Source organism: Rutidosis leptorrhynchoides, chromosome 4, assembly GCF_046630445.1.
Source record: "Rutidosis leptorrhynchoides isolate AG116_Rl617_1_P2 chromosome 4, CSIRO_AGI_Rlap_v1, whole genome shotgun sequence".
Classification (NCBI taxonomy): Eukaryota; Viridiplantae; Streptophyta; class Magnoliopsida; order Asterales; family Asteraceae; genus Rutidosis; species Rutidosis leptorrhynchoides.
Window position 1 is genome coordinate 557,441,273 of NC_092336.1, and position 24,349 is coordinate 557,465,621.

General features: G+C 33.8%; 4 protein-coding genes and 1 long non-coding RNA gene across 6 annotated transcripts; 3 read left to right on the plus strand and 2 right to left on the minus strand.

Annotated features, from left to right (window-relative positions):
• The first annotated feature begins 5,636 nt into the window (after positions 1 to 5,636).
• LOC139845252 (chlorophyll a-b binding protein CP24 10A, chloroplastic-like) lies at positions 5,637 to 6,760 on the plus strand. The gene is made up of 2 exons (XM_071835503.1): positions 5,637 to 5,953; positions 6,060 to 6,760. The coding sequence occupies exons 1-2, from the start codon at positions 5,727 to 5,729 to the stop codon at positions 6,607 to 6,609; spliced, it is 777 nt and encodes a 258-aa protein (XP_071691604.1). The 5' UTR covers positions 5,637 to 5,726; the 3' UTR covers positions 6,610 to 6,760.
• A 470-nt stretch (positions 6,761 to 7,230) lies between these two features.
• LOC139845253 (uncharacterized) lies at positions 7,231 to 9,834 on the minus strand. Its single transcript, XM_071835504.1, has 4 exons — positions 8,985 to 9,834; positions 8,833 to 8,893; positions 8,581 to 8,725; positions 7,231 to 7,526 (listed from the first exon to the last, which is right to left on the minus strand). The coding sequence occupies exons 1-4, from the start codon at positions 9,205 to 9,207 to the stop codon at positions 7,272 to 7,274; spliced, it is 684 nt and encodes a 227-aa protein (XP_071691605.1). The 5' UTR covers positions 9,208 to 9,834; the 3' UTR covers positions 7,231 to 7,271.
• An 852-nt stretch (positions 9,835 to 10,686) lies between these two features.
• On the plus strand, positions 10,687 to 13,312 carry LOC139845254 (uncharacterized CRM domain-containing protein At3g25440, chloroplastic). Its single transcript, XM_071835505.1, has 4 exons — positions 10,687 to 10,791; positions 11,222 to 11,615; positions 12,565 to 12,966; positions 13,112 to 13,312. The coding sequence occupies exons 1-4, from the start codon at positions 10,721 to 10,723 to the stop codon at positions 13,247 to 13,249; spliced, it is 1,005 nt and encodes a 334-aa protein (XP_071691606.1). The 5' UTR covers positions 10,687 to 10,720; the 3' UTR covers positions 13,250 to 13,312.
• Positions 13,313 to 14,899: 1,587 nt separating this feature from the next.
• Positions 14,900 to 17,362, plus strand: LOC139842704 (uncharacterized). The gene is made up of 4 exons (XM_071832818.1): positions 14,900 to 15,142; positions 15,478 to 15,607; positions 16,286 to 16,463; positions 17,119 to 17,362. The coding sequence occupies exons 1-4, from the start codon at positions 14,906 to 14,908 to the stop codon at positions 17,336 to 17,338; spliced, it is 765 nt and encodes a 254-aa protein (XP_071688919.1). The 5' UTR covers positions 14,900 to 14,905; the 3' UTR covers positions 17,339 to 17,362.
• Positions 17,363 to 20,520: 3,158 nt separating this feature from the next.
• On the minus strand, positions 20,521 to 22,503 carry LOC139845255 (uncharacterized). 2 transcript variants are annotated; one of them, XR_011758254.1, is made up of 3 exons: positions 22,303 to 22,503; positions 21,657 to 21,779; positions 20,521 to 20,663 (listed from the first exon to the last, which is right to left on the minus strand). It is a non-coding gene; the product is annotated as an uncharacterized lncRNA (long non-coding RNA). The 2 variants fall into 2 exon arrangements; XR_011758253.1 differs by having other exon boundaries at positions 21,657 to 21,773; positions 22,303 to 22,502.
• Between the last annotated feature and the right edge of the window lie 1,846 nt (positions 22,504 to 24,349).

A 24,349-nucleotide genomic window follows, 5' to 3' on the forward strand; every position in this document is an offset into this window, starting at 1 on the left:
AACTTACCATTAGTAAGATAATTTGACAAAAAATTATGACATGTTTTTGAGTCAGTTTCATAAAAAAGGAACACAAACATCATGTTTTCACCGACTAATATTCCTTCATCCACTTGATCTTTTCACCATCTTTGTCACATACTTAAGCACAAACATTGATTTACTCGGCATGTAGACAACTTCACATTCATCACCAACTCCTAGATTGTTTTTTTTCAGAAAAGGCAGCCAGCCACCAGAAATCTTCAACTTTGGTGGTTTTGAACTTTTAAGAGGTATGAAGCACCACGTCACTTTAACGCCATCTGCGTTGACAATGTTCACAGAACCACCATTTTCAACTCCAGGAATCTTATAGAACTCAGGTGGAATACGCTATATAAAACCAAATAAAAAGTACATCATTAGAAAACCTTTTATTAAAAAGTCAAATAAAAACTCAGGTGGAATCATAATGAAATCTTTGTGGAACTCGTACGAATTTATAATTAAATTAAATATTAAGAATAAAAATGTGTTAATGAAATTGTGTTTGAGCAAATTAGTTAATTTAAAAGGAGAAGAATCATACAAAGCATCTTGAGGATTTTAAACTTGATGAAACGATCTTCCACAATAGATATTGAAAGAACTTCGTTGTGCTGATGTTTTAGTACAACATAAGTAGAAGATGCATTCATCGGTGTGGTTGAATGTTTATCATGCGGGTTAGTTCCAAGATAGCTTATAAATAGAAAATTATCATTGTCTATAGGCTTGAAGATCAAAATGTTGAATTGCTGGAGCTTCATTTTTTCCACAAAACTTCTCCATCCGGTTGTAAACATTAAATGCACACCATCAGAACCGATCTCTATGATCGAACGATTAACTGTTGTGGTGTTAAGGAAGACTTCAGAAGGAGGAATTGTATTGTGATATGTGATGTCAGCCCACTTTAAAGGTAATAGCTGTGTAACAAATCAAGATAAATGTAGTTAATAATATATAGGTTGATTAAAAATTTAAGTAACTGTAAACCTAAATGTAATTGATAAATATACCATGCTTGGGTCATGACAATCCAGCAACCATTTAATGAACATTGGCGGTCGATGTTCTGGAACATGAATTTCAACCAAATCATCATTAAACACAGCCAAATTAAATGTTTTCCTATCAAGTAATGTGATTTGCAGTATTTGTTTCTTGGTAATCTTAAGATCTTCCACAATCTGACTCCACCCAGTTGAAAAAGTGAGATCATCTCCTATCCACTTCAATTCAAGTGCAGATTCATAACTGGATTCATTAACGATGTTCATTAACTTGGAGGTTTTTGTTTTCCTGAAGTAGTTGTTTGCAAAATCATGCGGCATAGTCTACAAATTAACGTTTAGTTTTGTTTTAGACAGTATTCTTTGCACTTGTGATTATATAAATTTGATAACATTATAAGTAAAATTGTGTATTTAAAAAAATTACCATCGTAATACCTGTAATTGCTCATACGGGCACCGAAACATGATAATAAAAGAAGGAAGCCAGAAAGTTTGTTCCAATGGTTGAGTATATCTGTCTAGGAATTTAAATGAAATAAATTTATACAATCAAGTTCTGAGTATATAATATAAAAATTTTCTCTAGTAAATATTAATGTGTGTATATTTTAAGAACATATGTAAGTTACAATGTAATTTAAATAATATAATTATTAATGATAAAGATTTGTAAAACACAATCTTATTTTAATAAAAAAAAACACATCACAAAGTTAAAAATTAAAGCTTATATTTTTACAAATTTAGAAGAATATATAGATCCTTTAGCTAATATTATCAACAGACATATATATTGGAATAACACAATATTCGGATTAAAAGTGTATGATAGAAGTATCTTTCCCATGTAAAAACAATATACGAATTTATACTTCAAAATTGAAATTACAAAGCCGATTTAACTACTTGGAAGGATGCATGCATTCAACAGTTAGCAATTTATTTAACATGGGAAAATTATTAAGAAACTAACATAATAGCCATTACAAACCCTAACAAATCTAATAAAATAGATAACAATATAACATCTGGAACAAATAAAGACGTTTACAGATACTATAGATAGTATGAAATCGAAGTAGATATGGAAAAAAGTAATTAAAAAGAAGATGGCACTTACAGGTATATTGTGGTCCTTGAGCACAAAACCGTTTTCGAAGGTCGAAAGATTTTGAAGAAGTCAAGGGAAACAAACATACGGAGTATGTTTTTTTTTTCGCAGCTACCTTTTTTATTTTACAGTAAAAATTAAGCACAGTAAAAGGGCCTTTTTTATTGGACTAAAATAAACAGGAGTATTTTTTAAGGACTTTATTATAAGGACTTTAAGCATAATCAACAGTATTAATAATGAGTTAATGGTCAAATTGTACCTTTACGGCTAAAGTTAATCAAGGAAGAGATACAGTTAAAGTTGAAGGTAGAGTGAAGAACCTACTATCTAAGTCGATTTTTTAAGTATATTATTAAGTACTCCGAATAAAATTAATTTTTGATTTTTGATTATTTGAGTCTTAACCTAACAAAGAGTCAAAGATTGTATATTATTGGGCTAATTTTTCAGACAGGTCTAAATAGGTTTCAAGAGTGGGGTATAATAGTTTTATAATATATCATGGGCAAAAGATAATTTATGGTTTTAAAAAAGTAATATAAATAAAATGTATTTTGATAAAAAAAAATCATTATATCTTTTATCAGTTGATGGAGTTTCATTTTAAAAAGGGTTATAAAAAAAATGGCTGGTTTAAAACCGGACAGGTCAAATTCTGTTGTGATTTCTGGGCACTTAGGATTACATGTGAAAGTTACAAATAATACGGGAGAGCAAAATACACGAAAAAGTGTCATAGCATCATGATAATTCATAACTTTGAGTGCATCATTATGTCCGACCTTAATGATACTGGTAGATGTGGACATTATTTAAAAGTAAAATGAAAACAAACAAAAATTAAGAAAATAAATTATCATGAAATAAATAAGTTTTGAAAAAATAACCAAAAATAAAATACGGTTAATTATGGAATTATGAAATTTGAGAAAAATAATAATACATGGATGAGTCTGGAATCTGAAATCGAGAGGCAAAACAGAATTAAATCATCATTGCAAATACACTATAATTAAGAAAATCAAGTAAAAAAAATATACCTGGATGGGTGGGTGTGCAACGATTATGAAATCGAGAGAGAAATGAAACTGAAAATAAGAAGGAAGATTTTGAATAAAATGATATAATGGGCGGGATTAAGCAAAAATGAGATTTGTGAAGATAATATATGTTGCTAAATGTGTGCACTTGAGTGTTTTTTTGAAAAAAAAAGAACCTTCTCACCACTTTCTATACAAAAAGCTAATTTTGATTTAAAACGGATAAGAAATTCGGATGTCATGTAGGATGATGAGGTGGTGTATGTATTGTATGTATAGGTTTGGTGTGAGGTAAAAAAAAAATAGCAACAAATAGTGTATATTTATAGGTTTTTTGTGAGACAAACTTCTCTCCTACATGGACCGAAATTTACGGGTTTGATGCCATTTGGACAAAGGCTTACCGATTTATATGTATATATATATATATATATATATATATATATATATATATATATATATATATATATATATACACACACACACACATTAATATAATACATTATTATAAATTTTGTGCAAATCTGCCAAATGTCAATCTCTTAAATATCTAAAATTAAGTAATGTCAATTAAATATAATATTTTAATAATTTATGTTCTTTGCTCTTCGACGACCCGTCACTCAAAGCTCCTTTGTCGCGCCCTAGCTGAGCGAAAATTTTCTTAGCAACGAATATGTTTTTGATCCTTTCGAGTGAGAGCTCGGGGGATGAAGCTTGAAAGCGGGGGTAGTATCGAACTTCCTATTCTTCAATCCGGAATTGTTGCTATTATCTCTTATTGCTTTCTCTGCATGCTGGTCGGGCGTAATCAAACATAGAATGAAATTGTCTTTGATAATCTCATGATTTTTTACCGCTTCGTACACCTTTGTGCCGAAAACAAGATTGGACGTTATTCTGGTTCGTCATCCCATCAATGGATAGGGTAGAGGAACTGTCTTCTTCATTTGGCCGCATTGCATCAATATGGATCGAACAACAAAAACCACCATCTCGCTCTTTCCTTTCTTCAGTGATAGCAGCCTTCGAGTTTTGCCTTCTCTTTCTAATAAAGAAGTATGACATACAAGGGGAAAATCTCGATCCCGCTTGGTGGTGCCCTAGCTAACGAGAAATTAAAGCGTTATAATATCCCTCAATTATAAATAGGGTAGTCAATTTTAAAATTAATACGTCAATAATACCACCAAAGGTTATCGATCTGTTGTAACTGCAAATTGATTTAATTAGCTAAATCAAATTGATTTTCTCTAATTACATCGTAAATATATATTATATTTATTTACTTGCAATAACTCACTATTCATATATGTATTTACTAATTACGTCAAATCACTATACAACATCAGCACTATTGTATGAGAACTCATCACTTTACATATGTTATATTTTGGTGGTTTACTTGGGTTTGAATTTATTTTTGTCAATATTGGATGATGATTATGATGTTTTTGATATTTAGTGAACGGTTTTTTGAATACCCTAATCATGATGATTCGTTACTATTAAACGCATTCTTTTTGGCCCATCTACAATCGTGCAACGTAGGGGGTCAATGCCCGATATATTACATTCGCGAAAACATATATTTACAAGTTTCGTGCAACACACAGGTTTATATATATAATTGAAAGATCTAACGATGGGCTGGTATTACAAGATCTGTTTGAACTTGCCAAGCGTTCAACAAGACTTATTGTTATTATTGACACTGAGAAACTTTTATTCGCAATTGTATAAGCACGTAATGATATTGTGACTGTTATCTAACTGCAACGAATCACGATCAAAATCATAGACCAAAATGAATCACCAATAGACAATACCACTTTGAACAACAAGTTAAAATGGTTAGTTATTTTATACGTATTCAAGTGGGCTGGGTCAAAATTGGGCTGACCCACAATTATGTTTCATTCGTTTTGAATCTTATAAATAATTAACGAATCGTTTGTTATAATTTATGATATACAAGTATGACATACGAATGGTTATACGCATTTAAAAAAAAAAAAAAAAAAAAAACGATTATTATACAAGTATGTTATCAGGATAACATTTGATGTGGTGCAATAAATCAATTACGAGGTTGAAGATGAAATTTAACAACTTTTTGGTAACTTTAAACCTCCATCTGATTTTCTTAACATATTTTGTTGTTGTAACAAAGTAAAATTAACTTGACCCATTGTGTCCAATGAAAGATTTTATTGACAATTCACATAAAATAAAACTAGAGGCTGTGCAGCTAACAATTGAAGACCACAGGGACTTAAAAGTGGGTACCACCTGAACCATGGTTCATGGTTTTGTAGATGAATACCACAATCTCATTGGCTACAATCCTATCCAACATTTCCTTAGGCAGATTTCACTTATCCTACCTGGCACCATTCACAGATCCCCTTTTGATCACATACTCTCACCCATATAATAAACCTTTCATTCTCTTCTTCCATATTCAGTATATTAACAAAAACATAATCAAAAAAACAGTAGCACCATCAAAACCTTGAAATCAGACCACCAATGGCAGCTGCTAAATCTGGTGCAGTGTTAAATGGGTTGGGATCACCCTTCCTAACCGGTGGCAATAGGAGCCATATCATGTCAGCACCAGTTGCTGCTGCCATCAATGGTGCCGTGTCCACCCCTAGGCGGCTCGTTATCGCCGCTGCAATTGCTTCCAAGAAATCTTGGATCCCTGCAGTTAAAGGTGGCGGCAATTTGCTCGACCCCGAGTGGCTCGATGGCTCGTAAGTCTTTTATTTCTATAAACAATATCAAACCGTTTTCAATTTCTCACTTATTATACTGTGTACATGTTTCACTTAGAAACTATTTTTAACCGATTGTGAACAGGCTTCCAGGTGACTTTGGGTTCGACCCGTTGGGACTAGGAAAGGACCCAGCATTTCTAAAATGGTACAAAGAAGCCGAACTCATCCATGGACGGTGGGCCATGGCTGCAGTACTGGGTATCTTCGTGGGCCAGGCATGGAGCGGCATCCCATGGTTTGAGGCTGGAGCTGACCCAGGTGCCATTGCCCCATTCTCCTTCGGGACTCTCTTGGGGACCCAACTACTCCTAATGGGTTGGGTCGAGAGCAAGAGATGGGTTGACTTCTTCAACCCTGAATCACAATCAGTTGAGTGGGCCACCCCATGGTCAAAAACTGCTGAAAATTTCACCAACTACACTGGTGAACAAGGATACCCGGGTGGCAAATTCTTTGACCCGTTAAGCTTTGCGGGTACGATTCAAAATGGTGTGTACATTCCGGATACCGATAAGCTTGATAGATTGAAATTGGCGGAGATTAAGCACGCGAGACTTGCTATGCTTGCCATGTTGATATTTTACTTTGAGGCAGGGCAAGGGAAAACACCACTAGGGGCTCTTGGTTTGTAAAGAAAACAAAATGGGTTGTCTTTTTAAGCTTCAATCAAGTGATATGTAAATTTATTTAGAGAAATGTCATGAAAGAACCAGGTTAATTTAACCACTTTAGGCTTAACGGGTCGACAAAGAAGAAATATGAATGGGTCGATTTTTGGTTGTGTTCTGTATATGGGTCAATCACAAAAGCTCAATTTAAGGGAAAGGGTCACACAGGTAGAACAGATCAAACAGGCTTTTAATACATACAAACTATCAACCCACTCTATGCAAATATATACAGATAATTCTAGTATTTATATGGTTTTGACAACCAGTTAACACAAGTTTTTTCATCAAAGATCTTTTACAAAAGAACAGAAAGTGTTTGTCAGACAACCCACCTGACCCGTCCATCTCCTGTTTTGACCCATACCAAACAATGACCCGTACCACAATTCAAATAAGCTTTTACCCGTTACCCGACCCCACACCTTAAAAAACAAGGTATAATACAATAACAATTAACAATTAATAATTAACAATTAACAATTATTATTATTATTATAATTAATAATTAATAATTAATAATTAATAATTAATAATAATAATAATAATAATAACAATAAAATAGAAAAAATAAAATGTCAGACTGAGGGTTATTGAACCATGAATGATACCCATTGCCCAAGATGTCACTCAATGCTACCAAATGCCACCATGAATTCACCTTCACATACAATCTCACCTCCAACATACGCTTTTCCCGCCAATTTAGCAACTCCAAAGCGTTTTTGAAGTTTGGTTAGCGTCATTCTCATTACCAAAGTGTCTCCGGGGACAACCGGCTTTCTGAATCTTACCTTGTCAATTCCAGCGAAGAAGAAACTGTCACCTAAGCCGTCCGTTTCTGGCTGCACAAATATAAAAGCACTAACTTGTGCCATTGCCTGAAATCAAGAAATATAATCAGCTTTTTGAAAAAGGAATCAGCTTTTAAACTTATACAAATCTTTCACATGGTCATCAAGAAGCAGATCTCTAAACGTTCATTATTAGGAAAATCATTTCATAGATACCAAAATATGCAAACAAGATATTATAGTAAATTGGGTTGCAGAAGTTGAAGTTGGCATGCTTCTTCATAAAAGATAGGAAGATAAAACTAGATGCTCTAAAGTTGAAGTTGGTTAGTTATAACACAAAATATTGCACATGACAACAAAAACTCATGAATAGAGACAAAGAAAAGTAGGCGGGAGCAAGAAACAAATTTCAGATTTTCGCACATTACCAATCAAACAGTAATGCGAAGGAAACATAGCAATAACATTTTAAGTTTAAAACAACTAAGGGTGCGTTTTGTTTACCTCTTAACTGAATGGTTCAGCGTTGCATGTTGAACCATTCAGCATTCATAGTGTTTTTTTCTGACCTCTGAATAATATATGATGCTGAATGGTTCAACATTCATTCAGTATTGAACCATTTAGAGCTGAAATTCTCTCTTAATCATTGAGCACCTAATTTTATGTAATATTCTCTTTAAGTTATATCAAAAACACTTATTAAAAAACTACATTGTAGTTTTTATTCATATTAAAGGTTAATTTTATATCATTTTCACATTGAAGTTAATTTTACATCATTTTCACATTAATCGTTCAAAATGATTATCAAACATATTATTGTCATTCAGAAGTAATTTTATTCAGAACCTTTGAATCATTAAGATTATAAACCATTAAGCGCTTAATCATTCGGGTTTATCAAACGCACCCTAACTTTGCACTTTTAAACTAGCAAGTGTAATTTTTTAACTTGATCCGAAGACATCAATAACCAGATTACAAAGTAGAAACACACAGAATACACATTTCCAAAAAAAGCATCATTATACTAATATACAAAAAACTGGCTTAAAATAGAAAAGAAAAAAAAAAAAACTTATATACCAAAAACCATAGAAATGAAATATAAAATGAATACAAAAGATTAGTTCACCTCAACTATGAGAACACCAGGCATAATTGGCCTATCAGGCAAATGGCCAAGAAAAAAATTATCATTAATGGTCACATTCTTGATTCCAACTGCTGAAACACCTGGATTTACCTCAATCACCCTATCCACCAAAAGAAATGGATACCTACAAACAATAACCATAAACCCCACCAAAACCCATGTCCCAAAAAAATTATCTTTAAAATAAATAAAAAAATAAAAAGGTCAGCGATTAAACATTTAATAGCACACCTGTGTGGTAATATGTCACGAATTTGATTAATATCAAGAACAGTTGGAAAGGCAGGGAACCCTGAAAAAAATAATCGAGAGATTAAAGAATAGAATCAATCCAAATTAAATAAAGTTTCAAACTTTAAACTAAACAGTGAAAAAAATTGTACCAAGTTCAATTGGGGTTACATCTTTTGAGCTATCAGATGAAACTGATGTACAATGTGTGATGAAACTGTTTTTGCGGGTCTTGAATTGGGTTGTTGATAAATGAGGGGACCTGGGGAAACTTTGAAGTATGGATGAATTGAAAGAAATGAGAGAAGCGGGTTCGGGGCTCCGAATAGAGAATCGGGGAAGATGGATGATTTGAGAGAGAGCATCGGAAGCCATTAAGATGTTTGTTATGTTTCAGTTGTGTTTCGAAGGTGAAAGGAGCATGATATATGCTCCCAAGCTCCATTTAAAACCTCATAATGTTCTGCCGTTGCCTTTTAATAAATTGTCAACTTTGTACATTTCCATTATTAAGTTGTAGTACTACATCATTGATGTGGTGGTAATTTCTAGTCAATATGTGTAGCCACTAGTTTTATCTAAGAGTGAGATTGAGGAATCTAACTGATAATGAGGAATCGGACCGATAATGAGGAATCGAACTCAACCGGGCTATTTCGCTCGATCTTTGGTCCACATTTTTCCAGACTTTTGGTCTTCGGTTCGGACCGGCCTGGAACGAACCAGAAAATAACACAAACATAACTGAATTGGCAATATATTGTCTGATCCTCGATCTGACTTCGACTTTCTGCTACAACTTAAGTCTCAAGTTAAAACCGAACTAAACTAGTTTGGTCTAGTTCTATACTATGCACACTCTTAGTTTTTTGTCTCCGTTTTATGGTTAGTAATAAAATAATAATAAGGATAAGAATATTATGGAAAAAAAGTAATTAAATTTATAAAACCAATAAAAAAAAAAGGTAATGGTGAGTGGTGAAATGGCAAAGGGTTAGCATGAAGAATTGCCCCATAAAGATCATTTTCAACCCTAACGATGATATCACAGGCAGTTTGGCCAAAAAGTGCAAAAAAGTGCAAACTGACTGTGATTAGGCACTGACATTTTTTAACCGGTGTGTCACTTTTTTGTGTTAAATATTGGGTATGGTGATGTAATAAAATCTGATTAAAATGGGGTGGAAAAAAATAAATCAGTAATAATAAATATATATTAATTAAATCAAGAAAATGTGTGATTGGTTATTGAGGGGAAGTCACGAACAAAAAAACTCGTCATCTTTGCAACTGACGCCTGGTTAACTTCGTTAGTTTTCGTCAATTACCCTTCATATCATCTGACGGATGCAATCTGACGATGGGTTAGAATAGGTCTAACAATAGTCATATCTAACGATAAGTCGCTGGTCATGGATTTTGTGTTATTTCCCAGTGGCGGAACTAGAATTTTTTTTTTACTGGAGGCAAATAAAATTAAAACCGTAGCAATTTTTTGGGATAAAATATGGAGGTTTTGGGGCAAAAAAATCAGGTTTTTAGGCAAATTATGAAGGTTTTTGGGCAAAATTTGAAGGTTTTTGGGCAAAATTTGAAGATTTTGAAGCAAACGTTGGAGAATTTTGAGCAAAATTTGAAAGTATTAGAGCAAAATAGGTAGATTTTAGAAGAAGAAAAAAAATAAAAAATCCATCACGTAAAAAAAAATCCATTTGGGCAAGGTACCCAATGTAGTTTTGCCAGTTTTTGGGAATAAAGAATCTTGAGGGTTAAAACATAAAACTCTACAACTTTAGGGTTCATGATACCATTTTACTTGACAATCACAAACAAACCCAGCATCATCGTCAGGCCATTGACGTCCGTCGTAGCGCCACCACCTGAAGTTATGTCGATATACTTATTTCTTCGGAATCTCCAAAATTTCATACATAAAACATACATTCTTCACCGTGTCAGGTTGAATGATTCATCTCAGCTATCTTATTCGTGCAATTTCTATTTTTAGGGTTTTACTATCGCTACTGTGTAATTATGCCCTAAAAGCACACGTCATGTCTGGTTTAGTTTTTGATTCACATTAACAGCTTCCTACTATATTAGTTCTGTTAAGTTATCATAAACTTAAATAGTATTAAAAAAACTGATGTAAGATACGAGTAACTAATTAGTGGTTCCCAAATTAAGATCTGTTTAGAGTTAGACTTCCATGGTTAAGAAAAAGGCAAATGCCATAAGGCTTAGTTAGATTAACTTGTATATCTAGTTTGCAGAATTTGTGGTTTTAGTGGATGATATTAGTAAAATGCCCCGAATCATTAATAGGTGATTATATGCTATGTATGTGAGATGTTAAAAACTCTGTTGATGATACTGTTGTTAAATGCAGGAGTTCGTTAAATCAAAATCAATGCTCGGATATTATAAGATATATAAACACAAAGGCTAATAGTAATGCTCATTCATTTACATGCTTCTCGTTGGAAAACCAGATAAGCCAGAAACCTGTATATATGCTTTGTAACTCTAAGTTCTTATCAAGGTCAAATGTTCGGTTAATGAGTAGTTCTGCTATTGAGATGACAACGGATAAAGATGTTGTCAGGTTTCGTATCGATAAACAGCGTAATAGACCTGATGGTTTGACTGAAAGAGAAAAGAAAAGACGGATTAGAGTGTCAAAAAAGGCTAAACTTAATGAATTAAGGTTTTATCGCTTGAAGGCAAAGAAAAAGATGAGATCTCCGAATCCCGAAATTCGGATTTTGTATAGGCTTGGAAAGGTACCGTTTTTTCCAGGTTCTCCCAACAAAATGTGTTCATTTCAAACAGTAATCATAAAAAAAAAAAAAAAAAAAAATTAATTAGTGTTTCAAAAAGGATGGCAAAAGTATCACTCCAAAAATAATGTAATTTCATTTTTGAATAATGATTTAAGAGTTTTATGCTTTGAAATGCGCTTTATGTGACATATAATCTGTTTGAACCGTTTGACTCCTTCCCTTTTCTCTTCATTACACATGTGACCCGTAAGAGATGAGATATAACCTGATGCATAAGTCGAATTTTCCACCTTAAATATAAACAATTTGAACTGTTGGGTGTATAGGTGTCTATTACATTCTGCATTAGTCCTTTAGCAAATGTTAACCTATGTATTTTATGTAAAGTAATCCAGCGGTTGGTGGCCTGCCTCCTTTAGGGGAGGTCAAGAGTTCGACCCCCGTTGGCTACATATTAAAAAACACAATTTCATCCCTGCCATGAAGTATCCACCCATGGCACCTTTCCCATATCGTTTGGGGGGTAAAGGGGAGAGGTGTTTTACTTGGCCGTGCCCTTGGATTGGTTTCAAGGTTTCCTCCAGGGCAGCGATGGGGGCGGGGTTATTATCGCTGCATCGGCATAGTCGAAACGGGAGATGATCGTAACGGGTGGTTTAGTCCCCCTCGGGTGATCCCAATCGCTGTCCAAAAAAAATAAAAATTTATGGACTTAATCTAAAGTATTCTTCCAAGTTTGACCTGAAATCCATCAGTATCAGTATGAGGATAATGATAGAACAAACAAATAGTAGCGTTGCAATTGGAATGATATCCCTATCATTTTGGGTTATGTAAGAGCTTGGTTGGTTCTCAATAGTCATACCATATACGTCATTTTTGTAACGAAAGTGAAATTGTGACTATATTTACTTATGTATCAGTTATAATAATATATTTTTTTCTCCAGGCCAAAAGAAAGGAAGAATGGTTGATTGAAAAACTAAGGAAATTCGATGTACGAAAGGCCACACCTGAAGTATATGATCCAGAAATTTTAACAGAGGAAGAAAAGTTTTACCTAAAGAGAACTGGTGAGAAAAAGAAACATTACGTTCCAGTTGGAAGACGTGGAGTATTTGGAGGAGTTGTTCTTAATATGCACCTTCATTGGAAGAACCATGAGACTGTTAAGGTTGTTTGCAAACCTTGTAAACCTGGTCAAATTCAAGAATATGCTGACGAGCTTACTCGATTAAGTAAAGGCATTGTGATTGACATAAAGCCTAATAATGTCATCTTATTTTTTCGTGGAAAAAATTATGTGCAACCGGAGATTATGTCACCTCCAGATACCCTGTCGAAAGCTAAGGTACTCCTATCTTTTTTAAAATTTGATGAAGGTTGGTTTACCTTTTTATCCAGTTATCGCTTCGTGTCTAATGCGAAGTTCATGATCATTGTTTAATGAAAAAGTTATAGAGTGATCGTTCTTGAGAATCATTGTATTTTTGCAGGCCTTAGAAAAATACAAACTCGAACAGTCCCTTGAGCATACAAGTGAGTTCATTGAAAAGCTCGAGAATGAGCTGGAAGAGTATTACAAGCATAAAGCTCGGTTCACCAAAGAGAAGGAAAGTTCACCCAAGTCTTAAGCGGGTAATGATGGCACATGGTTAGCCACCGTGGTCTAGTGGTTGATGTGATATCCTCACTAATTGCACGTCTTGTGGTGGCCAAAGAAAGATCGGAAACAGTCACGTGGATATACAGTTAGGCCACATATATCTTAAACCAGTGAAAACATCATCCGTTTACTCATTTATTTTGCATGTCCAGTTGGACAAAAAACGAATTCAACCATCACTGCTTGTTATCTGACCGCAGACAGAAAGTGGGGATTGGATCTTGGCGGAAGTACCTAGTAGTTAAGTTAACTGAAGATGAAGAGAACCAAGTTTTGATAAATTAAGTTAAACTCGGTGTTAGTAACACAAGTCAGGATGGCCTGCTGAAGAACCTATGTGCTAAACTCGAATGATGGTCATTATTTGGTTTCCTACATCTGCGTGCAAGGAAAACGCATTATGAGATGATATGTAATCGTTTGGATTATGTTTACAGCCTTAAGGAATGTTGGTCAATCATACATTATCCAGTTTCAGACATAATCGTCATCATGTATTTACAGGGGCGAATTTAGAGGGGGGGGGGGGGGGGGGGGGGGGGGGGGGGGGCCACCCCCAGTCGATTTCGAAATTTTAGTGTAAAAATTTGGATTTTTTTCATTTTGCCCCAAACCCAAAAGCCATTTGCCCCAAACCCAAAAGCCATTTGCCCCTAAACCTACATATTTTGCCTCAAAACCTTCAAATTTTGCCCACAATTCTCTAAATTGTCTCAAAACCTTCAAATTTTGCCACAAACCTTCAAATTTTATCCAAAAACCTCAAAATTTTGCCTAAAAACCTCTAATTTTTGTCCCAAAAACTCCGTATTTTGCCCAAAAAGTTGCTACGGTTTTAAAAAAAAATTTCACCCCCGGTGAAGAAAAATCCTGCTTCCGCCACTGTGTATTTACCAATTTTTTACTTTTAAAACATGTCCCACAAACCCCAAGGTGGCTTACTGGTCGTCTGGTTAGATGCTTGAGAATCTCCTTGGAGACCCAAGTTAAATCCCTACACTTTGGGCATTGCCTTTATATATTTAGCACTCGCCATCAAATAACAAGTTTTAACTAATTACTTGTCATGCACTTAGATATGTATCAGTGTTCTAATATTTATGTGTGGAAAGTACCTTATGTTACGAATATATATTACTATAAATAAGGGTCAAGTATATAACATAATAATCTATATTATCTATTCTTCTCATCACAAGTTATTTTGGTGGTTACGATTAAATACATACAAAAACAACCTAGTGTTGAACAACTATTGTCTAAAAACGCACATTAAAGATTAAAAGGTAGATAAAGGATGTCATCCCATGTTGAATTCCATCAAAGGGTGTCTTCCTCTGGGTGAAGGGTTATGCAATCGCGAGAGATGAACGTGTGGGTGGTTAAGTCCCTTGAGTGATCTCGTACTACCGTTAAAAAAATAATAATAAATAAAAAGCAGTAATATACTTATTGCAAATGTGGGCCGACAGGCGTAACTTCAAAGTCTACCTGGGTCGATTTTCATTCAGAAGCCCATTTATACAAATAAGAGTTCATCAAGTTTCTTGATTCGTTCTCTTAACTTGAAACCCCGTTTGTAATCTGTATCTTGCTCACAATTCACAATTCCCAAAATACAACAATGAGTCTGTCACTAATTCAGGGTTATTCGTCTGAAGAAGGAGAAGAAGAACAAAAAGAAGATTACTTCACTTCTTCGGACGACGACGACGAAGTAAACCACCAACACCGTCGGAACGACGACGTTTCTGATGACCGTACAACCAGCAACAAATTCAGAACATCCCTCTCTGATCCACCGAATCCCTCCGACTCTTCTTCTTCTTTGCTTCCTTCAGCGTTTCTCGCATTCTCTGAAGTAATATCTCTTAATTGTATTTTTTTTTTTTTTTATTATCAGATTATTACTTTGAAATAGTTATTTACTTTTTCTTACAGATAAACACCTCTACAGATTTATTATTAGAATATTCAGGAAATAAAAAATTGGACAGACTAGTAACACTTTTGGTATTTAGATAGTTTAGATCGTGAGCTAGGGATTGAAAACGAATGAATCAGATGATAGTGATTTTGGTATATATTAGGGTTTATTATACTTTGCGTCTGCATTCTTAATGTAAATAAAGAAGTGTTTTACTATTTCTGTCAGCTAAATGCTTATATTGTGTACTTCTGCTGTAATTATTGGAGATTTCAGGACCTCCGCAGTTTCTGAACAACTCTGTTGGAGGGTTGGTATCAGCAGAAAAAGATAATGATGAACCGATATGGCGACATGGTCGTCGGAGAAATCGCAGAGACAAAAATGATGTGCCTGAAGGTAGATTCTTTTTTGGAACTCTATAATTGCATATTAGTTCATCCCGACTGGTACGGAGTAATATCATATGAATATATGTAGTCTCTATTGACTGATATTAATTATGTAAATATCTTTCGTTAGGTTGAAAAGAAGAGATACACATACACTATGCTGTTTAATACATGGCTTACTATAACTATAACTATATTGTACAACATGAATTGATTTTGTACAACATGAATTGATTTGTATTTACCATGTCGCGGTCCCTATAGCATACAAGTCAGAGTTCGTCAGCGAGCCTTCATATCATTCTGTTTAATCTCTCAGTTGAACCAAATATTGAAACTACTGAGTTTTCAGTATGGGGTTTACACCTGCTAGCCAAGTCACTATTTTGTTTCTTCTGTTGGTTTAACCAAATATTGATACCATCATCAGTTTTCAGTTCGGGGTTTACATCAGCTAACCAAGTCACTGACAGTCTGACACCTCACTAACGATAGGCACGTCTATAGTATCTATCGTCTTCTAATTGACTCTCCTATATCTGCTTTATGATATCACTGGGCTAGCCTAGACTATCATGACATATATAATACATGTTTATATCTATCATCTGTTTACCAAACACAAATTTTAAGGATATTTATATTTATATGCTTCTTCTAATTAAGGCTATACGAATATGAATAGGTGCTGTGATGCAGGCTAAAGCTCAATTAGTTGGAATTCGTGAGAGAGTAAGTAGTGATGCTGGGAGTAATAATGCATCAACTCAATCTAACGTTTCTTCTAATGCAACTCAAGGATCTGCAAAACGTGTGGCAACTGCAACTAACCCAAATGCTGAAGATGCCAAAGACCTTTTGAGGTACTTTCCTAGTATATAAGTTTAGAGTTGTAATCCCTTGGATCCAACAATTTGCTTGAATCCAAGGGACCAATCAGAGCGCGACATGTGGCGCAACAATCACATGTGATTGAAAAAAAAAAAATTTGGATTTTTTTTTTTTATTTTTTTTTCATTTAAAAGTAAAACAATTTTTTTTTCTTTTTAAATTTAGCCCGATTTAGAGTTTAGGGTTTTAAATTTAGTCCCTAAACCCTAAACTCTAAACCGTTTGTGTTAAAAACTCAATCTAAACTGTAAAACTAAATCTAAACCCTAATTTCTAAACCCTAACTGCTAAACCCCAATTTCTAAACCCCAATTTCTAAACCCTAAACCCTGGATATAGGGTTTAGGGTTGGTTTAGGGTTTAGGGTTAAGTGTTAAGGAAGTCAATCACATGTGATGGATTAGTTTTGACTACATGTATATGAGAACAAGTGATTGTCGCGCTCTCATTGGTCCCTTGGATTTCAAGGAAATTTGTTGGATTCATTTGAATATTCCACTATAAGTTTAAAATAATGATATTGATTTTAAAGACTGGTTAAAATTTCTTTTAAGTTTAAAATAATGATATTGATTTTAAAGACTGGTTAAAATTTCTTTCTACTCATGATGGTATTGCTTTCCACAGGATGTGTGTGCGGTGTGGGATACCTAAAACATTCTCTAATGCACGAGGGATGGTATGCCCCATGTGTGGTGATCGTCCTATTAAAGAGACTGATGAATCGTTAAAGAAGAAAGGGTCGATGATCAAAGATAAGGAAAAGAATAAACGCATGAAAGGTCAGTCGTCACATGCTACTTGGAAAAGTGAAACAGAGATGCATCTTCGACAACAGTTTGATTAAAAAGAACCTTACACTACTAGTCTTTGTGCTTTATTAACTCACTGTAAAAAAGGTGAGGTATTTATTAGTTTTGAACATTTTTAACCTTTTATGGTTAAAGTTATCCGAGTATTATTTTGTACCTGTACTGTTAGTATGTAAGCAGTGACTTGAGCTTCTTCATCATATGTAGCATATTACTTTAAAAATTAAAGACTTTGTTGTAGGTTCAAAGCTTATTTTAAAATATAAATGCAAGAACAAACTAAGCATTAATTAATCACATCAAGTAGAGGCTACTGCTTTATCTTTATTGTAAAGTATTTCATCAGGCATTTGAACAATACGGCGTTAGTTTTTAGCAAGGACTTTCTTGAGTCACAAGTAACAGAATCGAGGAGCAGAACAACCACCTGCTTTCTCACAGTAACGACATGAGGAGTTCGATACATTATTTGGTTACAGAGATATATAAAGAATTCAAAACGTGCAGGTTAAAAATTAGAAAGATAAATTGGTATCAAGACAGAAGGATATATATATACCAAGAAATTGTAAAAGCACAACTTGTATATGACTTCTTGGATGATTTTATACATTATATTGCACAACACTATAAACAATTAATTAATATGGCCTAACTTCAGTCTCCAGTGATCTTGTCATTTGATTCGGCTGCAAATTCTTCTTGATAAACTAGTTTATCCGCCCTCATCGAGGGTACAGGCCCATGGTTCTGTGCACCAGGGAAAGGACAAATTTAGAACAATATGGACATAATCGATTATTTCAATCAAAAAATTAAACGATGAAGCATAACTTACTATATGTAGATTGAGAGGCAAAGGAGAAAGCAAATTAGGTGATTCTGCAGGCCTATGAAACAATAAATGTGCTACTGAACGATCTATTGGATTTGTATCAGTTTCCATATCCATGAACCCAGTGCACCTGTGATCAGAATTAAACAAACCAAATTATAGGTCAACTGAGGTAAATAGCTCAAAACTAGAGTTGGCAAGACACGCGGGCCCAGCAGATTGAGCAACTGGTCAAACAAGGATCTGGGTTGAAACTAGTCACACCCCAATACCAATTGTACCAGACCTTCAAACATTTATGTAATTTTTCTAGTCAATAATTCATGTGAAAAGAACGACATTAAATTGACTATCTAAATCAATACAAGTACACCTCATGTGTTAAAAATTGGACTTTTTAGATACTTTCCATCCATATGACCCCTAGGACCCTTTTAGTGTGTTCCGATTTAAGCTATGTAAAATTTAAATGGGTCGGAAATTACCCCTCTACTCTAAACCATAATTCGACAGGTGAATTCAGGCCTTTTATATGACATAAATAGAAAAGATTTCTATAACAAATGTTAAGATAGTGTAAAAGATCATACTTGTTAGCCCTTACAGACATCAAAGGCCCACCAAGATCATTAACGTCAGTGGCACAGCTATGATGACCTGGATTTTGCCGCTGCTCAGCACTTCTTGCCAAACGATACAGACTGTCCCTTATGCATAACTTGGTTCTTAAATCCAACTGACAAGCACACAGATTCGATGCAAGCAACTTGTTAATAGTACAATCAAGATAATAAAAATATACAAGAATAAAGTGCATGCCAAGTACAACTATGATCATGTCATTTGTTCTTGCAGATCAGGACATAATGATCAAACCATCAAGAAATATAGAAAATTCAATCAAACCATCAAGAAATATAGAAAATTCATCATACCTGTTCCATAATCAGTCGTAGCTGGCGGAAACTAGTTGCTTCAAGTGACATTTCATCCAACTTAGAACTAACGGAAGACCTTTCTGGTGCATTGAATGAACCTATATCTGATGCTTTTGGAACTCCTTCCACATCACTTTGACTTTCAAGTTCGTTTCTAAATAGACGACCCTCCGTTTTAGCAGGAACCAAGACACTTTCTGAAGACTGAAACATTATACCCGTTTGCGTTGATGGATCACCTGAACTCCCCACCGAAAGACCCTGGTTAGATGACGTGAAGCCCTTACGTTCACATTTAATGCCAGTCACCATTGGTCGAGCTGTAGTTTGATGCGGATAATCGGAAGGTAGTTGAGGAGTATTTCTTCGCATGTGACCAAAATAATCAGGTTCTAAATTTCTGTATTGCTCACGATTAATAACTTGTTTAATGGTATTGTTTGAAGAAATCAGACTATCGTGGCTAGTCAGGTCACTTGTTTGATAAATGAAATCATCATCCTTTATTATGACTTGTCCTGATTTTTTTCCATCCTTCTTATTCCGAAACTCCGACTGCTTTTTCTGCAAATTGATCTGGCAAATATTATCAGTTTATCACAGTAACAAAGTCAGCCATATTTAATAATGCATAAACCGAGTAACAAGAATGTGCTCGACTACACAAACAAAACAATACATCAATAATTATACAAAGTTAAGCAACAGAACATTGAGATCATTCAAATAGTGAGTTAATGCTCACCAAGATTCAAGATTGCATTCAAAACAAAATGAACTAACCTGATCTTTGAAATTAAACCCATCTTTTCTTTCTGAGTTACAACCAGACTTATTCGCCTCCTGGGAATCATTATCCATTAAGATATTCTTTAAACCACTTGGCTCAGGATATGGGAATTTGAAATCCATCTTTAATGCTTCTTCAGTACCCTCAACTTGATCTGATGTAAACCAGTCAAATTCATCATTATTGTTCGTCACACCTAGTCCCAATGATGAATCACAACTTCTGCATAGAGAACACAAAGTACAAATGAGATATCATATTATTGGCAATAAATAAAATTTTATTTCTCACCGTAAGGTTTACCTTAATATCTTGTCCACATCCCCAAAGTTCCCCATATCTGGCCAGCAAGTATTATCCACAAAACAAAGATCTACTTCTTGGGAAATGTGTGTTAACGGGTATCTATAGGAGTTATTATCACCAGTAGCTGATGTACCATTAAGGGCTTGTTCATCCACACAAAAATCACCAACAGATGCTGGATTAAGCATGTCTGTTACAATCTCTCCTTCACCTGATGAATTGAATAAACCAGGTGGTGCATGAGATGGTGACTCCTTTTCCATCTGGTTCTTTTTCTTATCCAATGGATTAGAATCTCCTTCTGCCTTTCCTTGAGAACTCGTATTGGAAACATCAAAATTTCTGGTGTTATTTATAACAGGAGTTGTTTCATGCCGTGGTTTCTTACAGCTGTCTCCTTCAAATGAATTTCTACTTGTCCGAGCATTGGTAGGGTGCGGTACCATATGGTCATCACCTCGATCGAAGTCGTCCCAGATGATATCATCGAGCTGCAACACCAGTTAGAAAATTAGTTGTAATACCTTATATGAACTGCAACTGAAGTTAGTTAACTACACTCTAGTAACTTCACCAATTCGTATATAACCAACCAATACAAATTTTAGTAATAAAGTCATCACCTTCCAACTGCTAAAAAGTGAAGTTACAAAAGCAATATTACAGTTTTCTAATTCGAGATCCTAATCAAAAGTAGCAAACTTCATTTGACGGTTAACCTAACTCAATGAACTTAAGTTGACGGTATTGTGGCAGCCACTTTGTTCAGGTGACAAATTGATAAATGTTGTAGCCCATATGGCAATATTATGTCACCAGCACATCCAAAAAAATTGAGGTGGATTAAGGAGTCAACAATACTCGGACTTATTTTATGTGCAGAAAAGGGAAGACACCCCCTCATGATGTGCAACTTCCTCCACGAAGTTTGCAACAAAGAGTTGTTCCCGACTTCCAACAACACATACAGTAGTCAACCAAAGCTTAAATAAAATGCAAATACAGTAACTCCTGATTTTGTCTTTAGGTGAAGCAAAATACAATGCATATGTCGCTGTCATGCTTGAATACTTACTTTGGTTCAACAATTATATGCTTCAAATGTCAAGGACATAGTCATTTAATCGAATACATGACATTCAACAAGCTAATGTGACTTTTCCAACAAAATGAGCTCCTATCTATATTGTTTACATCGTGTTACTGTGTACTAGTAAAATCACAATCAGCAATTGCATATATTTGGATTTGACACGAGTCAACTATCTAATTAGTTCATAAATCCTGATAAAATCAACTTCAGTTCCTGTTGGAGGCCCAGGATAACATGAACGAGGGTGATAGAAATAACTAAAGGAAAAACGAACTTGAGACGTACTATATAACCATATAGTTCTCATTCAACAAGTGTTTATATAACTTAAGAATAATAACATCAGTTAATGATAATAACACAAAGCCAGTAACGAAACTGAATCTCCTACCTCGTACAAAGACAAGTCTGACATTCCTTCAAATTCTTCTATCCAGCGCTGATAATGGTCGTGAAGTCAATATCAAACATCATAGCTCACCCAAATTATACAAAACACGAGGCCTCCCTTTACCTCAGCAGAACAAATCAACAAAAGATGAATAAATAATATCAGACCTTAATACCAAGAAAATTGATTAACATTAGATTGATCAAACTTATAAACAAAAATCAATCAAAACTTAACATACGGTCGGTAAAGTAGATAAATAAAAAGAATATAGACTCACTTTAAAAAGATTTTTAACTCAAATTCTACTGTGCACATGCTACAACAGTTCAATGTCATAGATAAGGGTGACAATTTCAATAGAAACAAAAATATTGAATAAATCTATTTATTTCCGATTACTATAACTATTCATATTTACAAAATACGTTGGAATTTCAAACTTGCAATATAGTCTAAGGTTATTTAAATTTAGATAATTAGTTCGTTATTCTATTATAAAATCAAACAAAAACCTGTATTAATCAACCTCAAAAGCAAACCAGCAACATGTAATATCAATCAATAAACCAAATTACTCATCAAAAACACAAAGTATAGCTTCAGTAAACGTCAATTAATCATAAAATCCACCTGAGAAACTCACCTTAAAAGCCTAATTTAACAGAAAATAAATCCGAAATCACCACCAAATCAGTCGCAAAGCTCCACAATTACTTCCAACAAACCCTAAATTCCGAAATACGAGCTTGCAGAGTCAAATCTGGTCCGTAGATAGATACAGAGAGAGAAAATTGTGTGTTACTGTGTGTGAGAGAGAGTATTTTTTGTGAATAAAATAAAAATAGAAATAGAAAAAAAAAATTGTTGGAAAAGTAGGGGTAGCGAAGCCATGACACGTGGCATGGAGATCAAAAGATGGCCGCGGGAGGAGAGAGGGTGTTTTCGGGTATCTAGCAACTAGTGGTCAAGAGAGACGGAAGACATACGATCTCTTACCGAAAATTTATTGGTCCACGTCACCATAGAGTTAGTGGAGTGACTTGACACTTAACGTCGTTAATTTTTTTTAGGAATTTCTAAAACTGTTGTTATTCATGATATTATTCCCTCCTTCCATATATTTATTGTTAATGTTAATTGATTAATCTTTTTTAAATTTTCTTTCTATAAATAAATAAACAATAAGGTGAACTTTTTTATATGGCAGATGATCCTCATACACCACTTTTTAATTTATGTACATTTTTGTCTAATAAATTTACAGTTGAACATATATTATTATAAGTATAATTACATGTATAATATGTAATTAAGTGTACATAGATTAAAAAGTGGTATGTGAAAATCACCTTTCTTTTTTTATAATCTTATACATGCATGTAAAATAAAAAATTGAATAACATAATAATAAAGAGTAAAAGTGAAAAGTTGACAAAAAAGTACATGTAAACATCATTTCTTTCATGAACTTTGTTTGTGTAAAAGTATTATCCTATATACTAAAAGACATGGGAGGTTGGTCGTTTAAACACTCCCAAAGACATGGGAGATTGGTAGTTTAGACACTCCCATGCTTTCCAAACGACAATGCCAAAGACAAAACAAATTCACCTTCTAAACTTTAAGCAACGCACAACTCCAGTCCCCAAATCAGGGGTACAATATGTAAAAATTTTATTTTAATTAAAAAACTTAACCAAACTTCATCCAAATTTTCAACGGGGTATATCTTCCCGCTAGCCATGCGTTAAATTTTTTCGAACCCACCGTTCAACTCGAAAAAATCTTACGAACACGACGGACTAATTATACGCGAAACGAACACTTCTCAAAAAACGTTAAATACCTCGGACTATCTTCAATACATCTACATACACCTATAATAAACAACTCAAACTACCTACATAATATCGACGATTCTGTTTCCCTTTTTTACTCAATCATCCTTATGTTAAAAATGCATAGGCCATTAGGTATACTAGGCACTAACTACGTGTATTCAAAAACATCCGTAGCAAAGCGTTTTTTACTCTTGTATATACGTAACGCCACGTTAACTATGAATATGCAATCCGAAAGACCCCGCGGCATCGCATATGCTACTTTTACTAGTTAATTTGAAACGGAGGGAGTATACATTTGTCATTTGAAATCAATTACTAAGCACTATATATCATACTTTTATACATATTAAATACAACCCTAAACTTTAGAAAATGAAAATTAATATAATATATTTATATATTAATTATTATAATTAAAATATGATATATATATATATATATATATATATATATATATATATATATATATATATATATATATATATATATATATATATATATATATATTTACTATATTAAAATTGATATATATTATATTTATTAGGAGGATAGATAAAGTTTATTATATTTATTGTATATAATATACTTATTAATATTATTAATATATATTTATATTGTGAGGATGGATGAATACACCAAATATCATTCTTGATACTCGGATTAAATGACATGGACATTAATTCAATATTTGATTTTGTTGAGGAAACTAAATTAGAAAAAAATTATTATTATTATTATTATTATTATTATTATTATTATTATTATTATTATTATTATTATTATTATTATTATTATTATTAACCTGCAAATACATAAAAAAGAATAAACAAGTGGATCTCATCCATA

Coding starts and splice junctions, on each gene's coding strand:
- LOC139845252 (XM_071835503.1), top strand. CDS start 5,727: ATGGCAGCTGCTAAATCTGGTGCAGTGTTAAATGGGTTGGGATCACCC. Junction 5,954..6,059: donor CCCGAGTGGCTCGATGGCTC/GTAAGTCTTTTA, acceptor GATTGTGAACAG/GCTTCCAGGTGACTTTGGGT.
- LOC139845253 (XM_071835504.1), bottom strand. CDS start 9,207: ATGGCTTCCGATGCTCTCTCTCAAATCATCCATCTTCCCCGATTCTCT. Junction 8,726..8,832: donor CGTGACATATTACCACACAG/GTGTGCTATTAA, acceptor TATTGTTTGTAG/GTATCCATTTCTTTTGGTGG. Junction 7,527..8,580: donor CTGGTGTTCTCATAGTTGAG/GTGAACTAATCT, acceptor TCTTGATTTCAG/GCAATGGCACAAGTTAGTGC.
- LOC139845254 (XM_071835505.1), top strand. CDS start 10,721: ATGTCGATATACTTATTTCTTCGGAATCTCCAAAATTTCATACATAAA. Junction 11,616..12,564: donor TTTTGTATAGGCTTGGAAAG/GTACCGTTTTTT, acceptor TTTTTTCTCCAG/GCCAAAAGAAAGGAAGAATG. Junction 12,967..13,111: donor ATACCCTGTCGAAAGCTAAG/GTACTCCTATCT, acceptor GTATTTTTGCAG/GCCTTAGAAAAATACAAACT.
- LOC139842704 (XM_071832818.1), top strand. CDS start 14,906: ATGAGTCTGTCACTAATTCAGGGTTATTCGTCTGAAGAAGGAGAAGAA. Junction 15,608..16,285: donor CAAAAATGATGTGCCTGAAG/GTAGATTCTTTT, acceptor GAATATGAATAG/GTGCTGTGATGCAGGCTAAA. Junction 16,464..17,118: donor GATGCCAAAGACCTTTTGAG/GTACTTTCCTAG, acceptor TGCTTTCCACAG/GATGTGTGTGCGGTGTGGGA.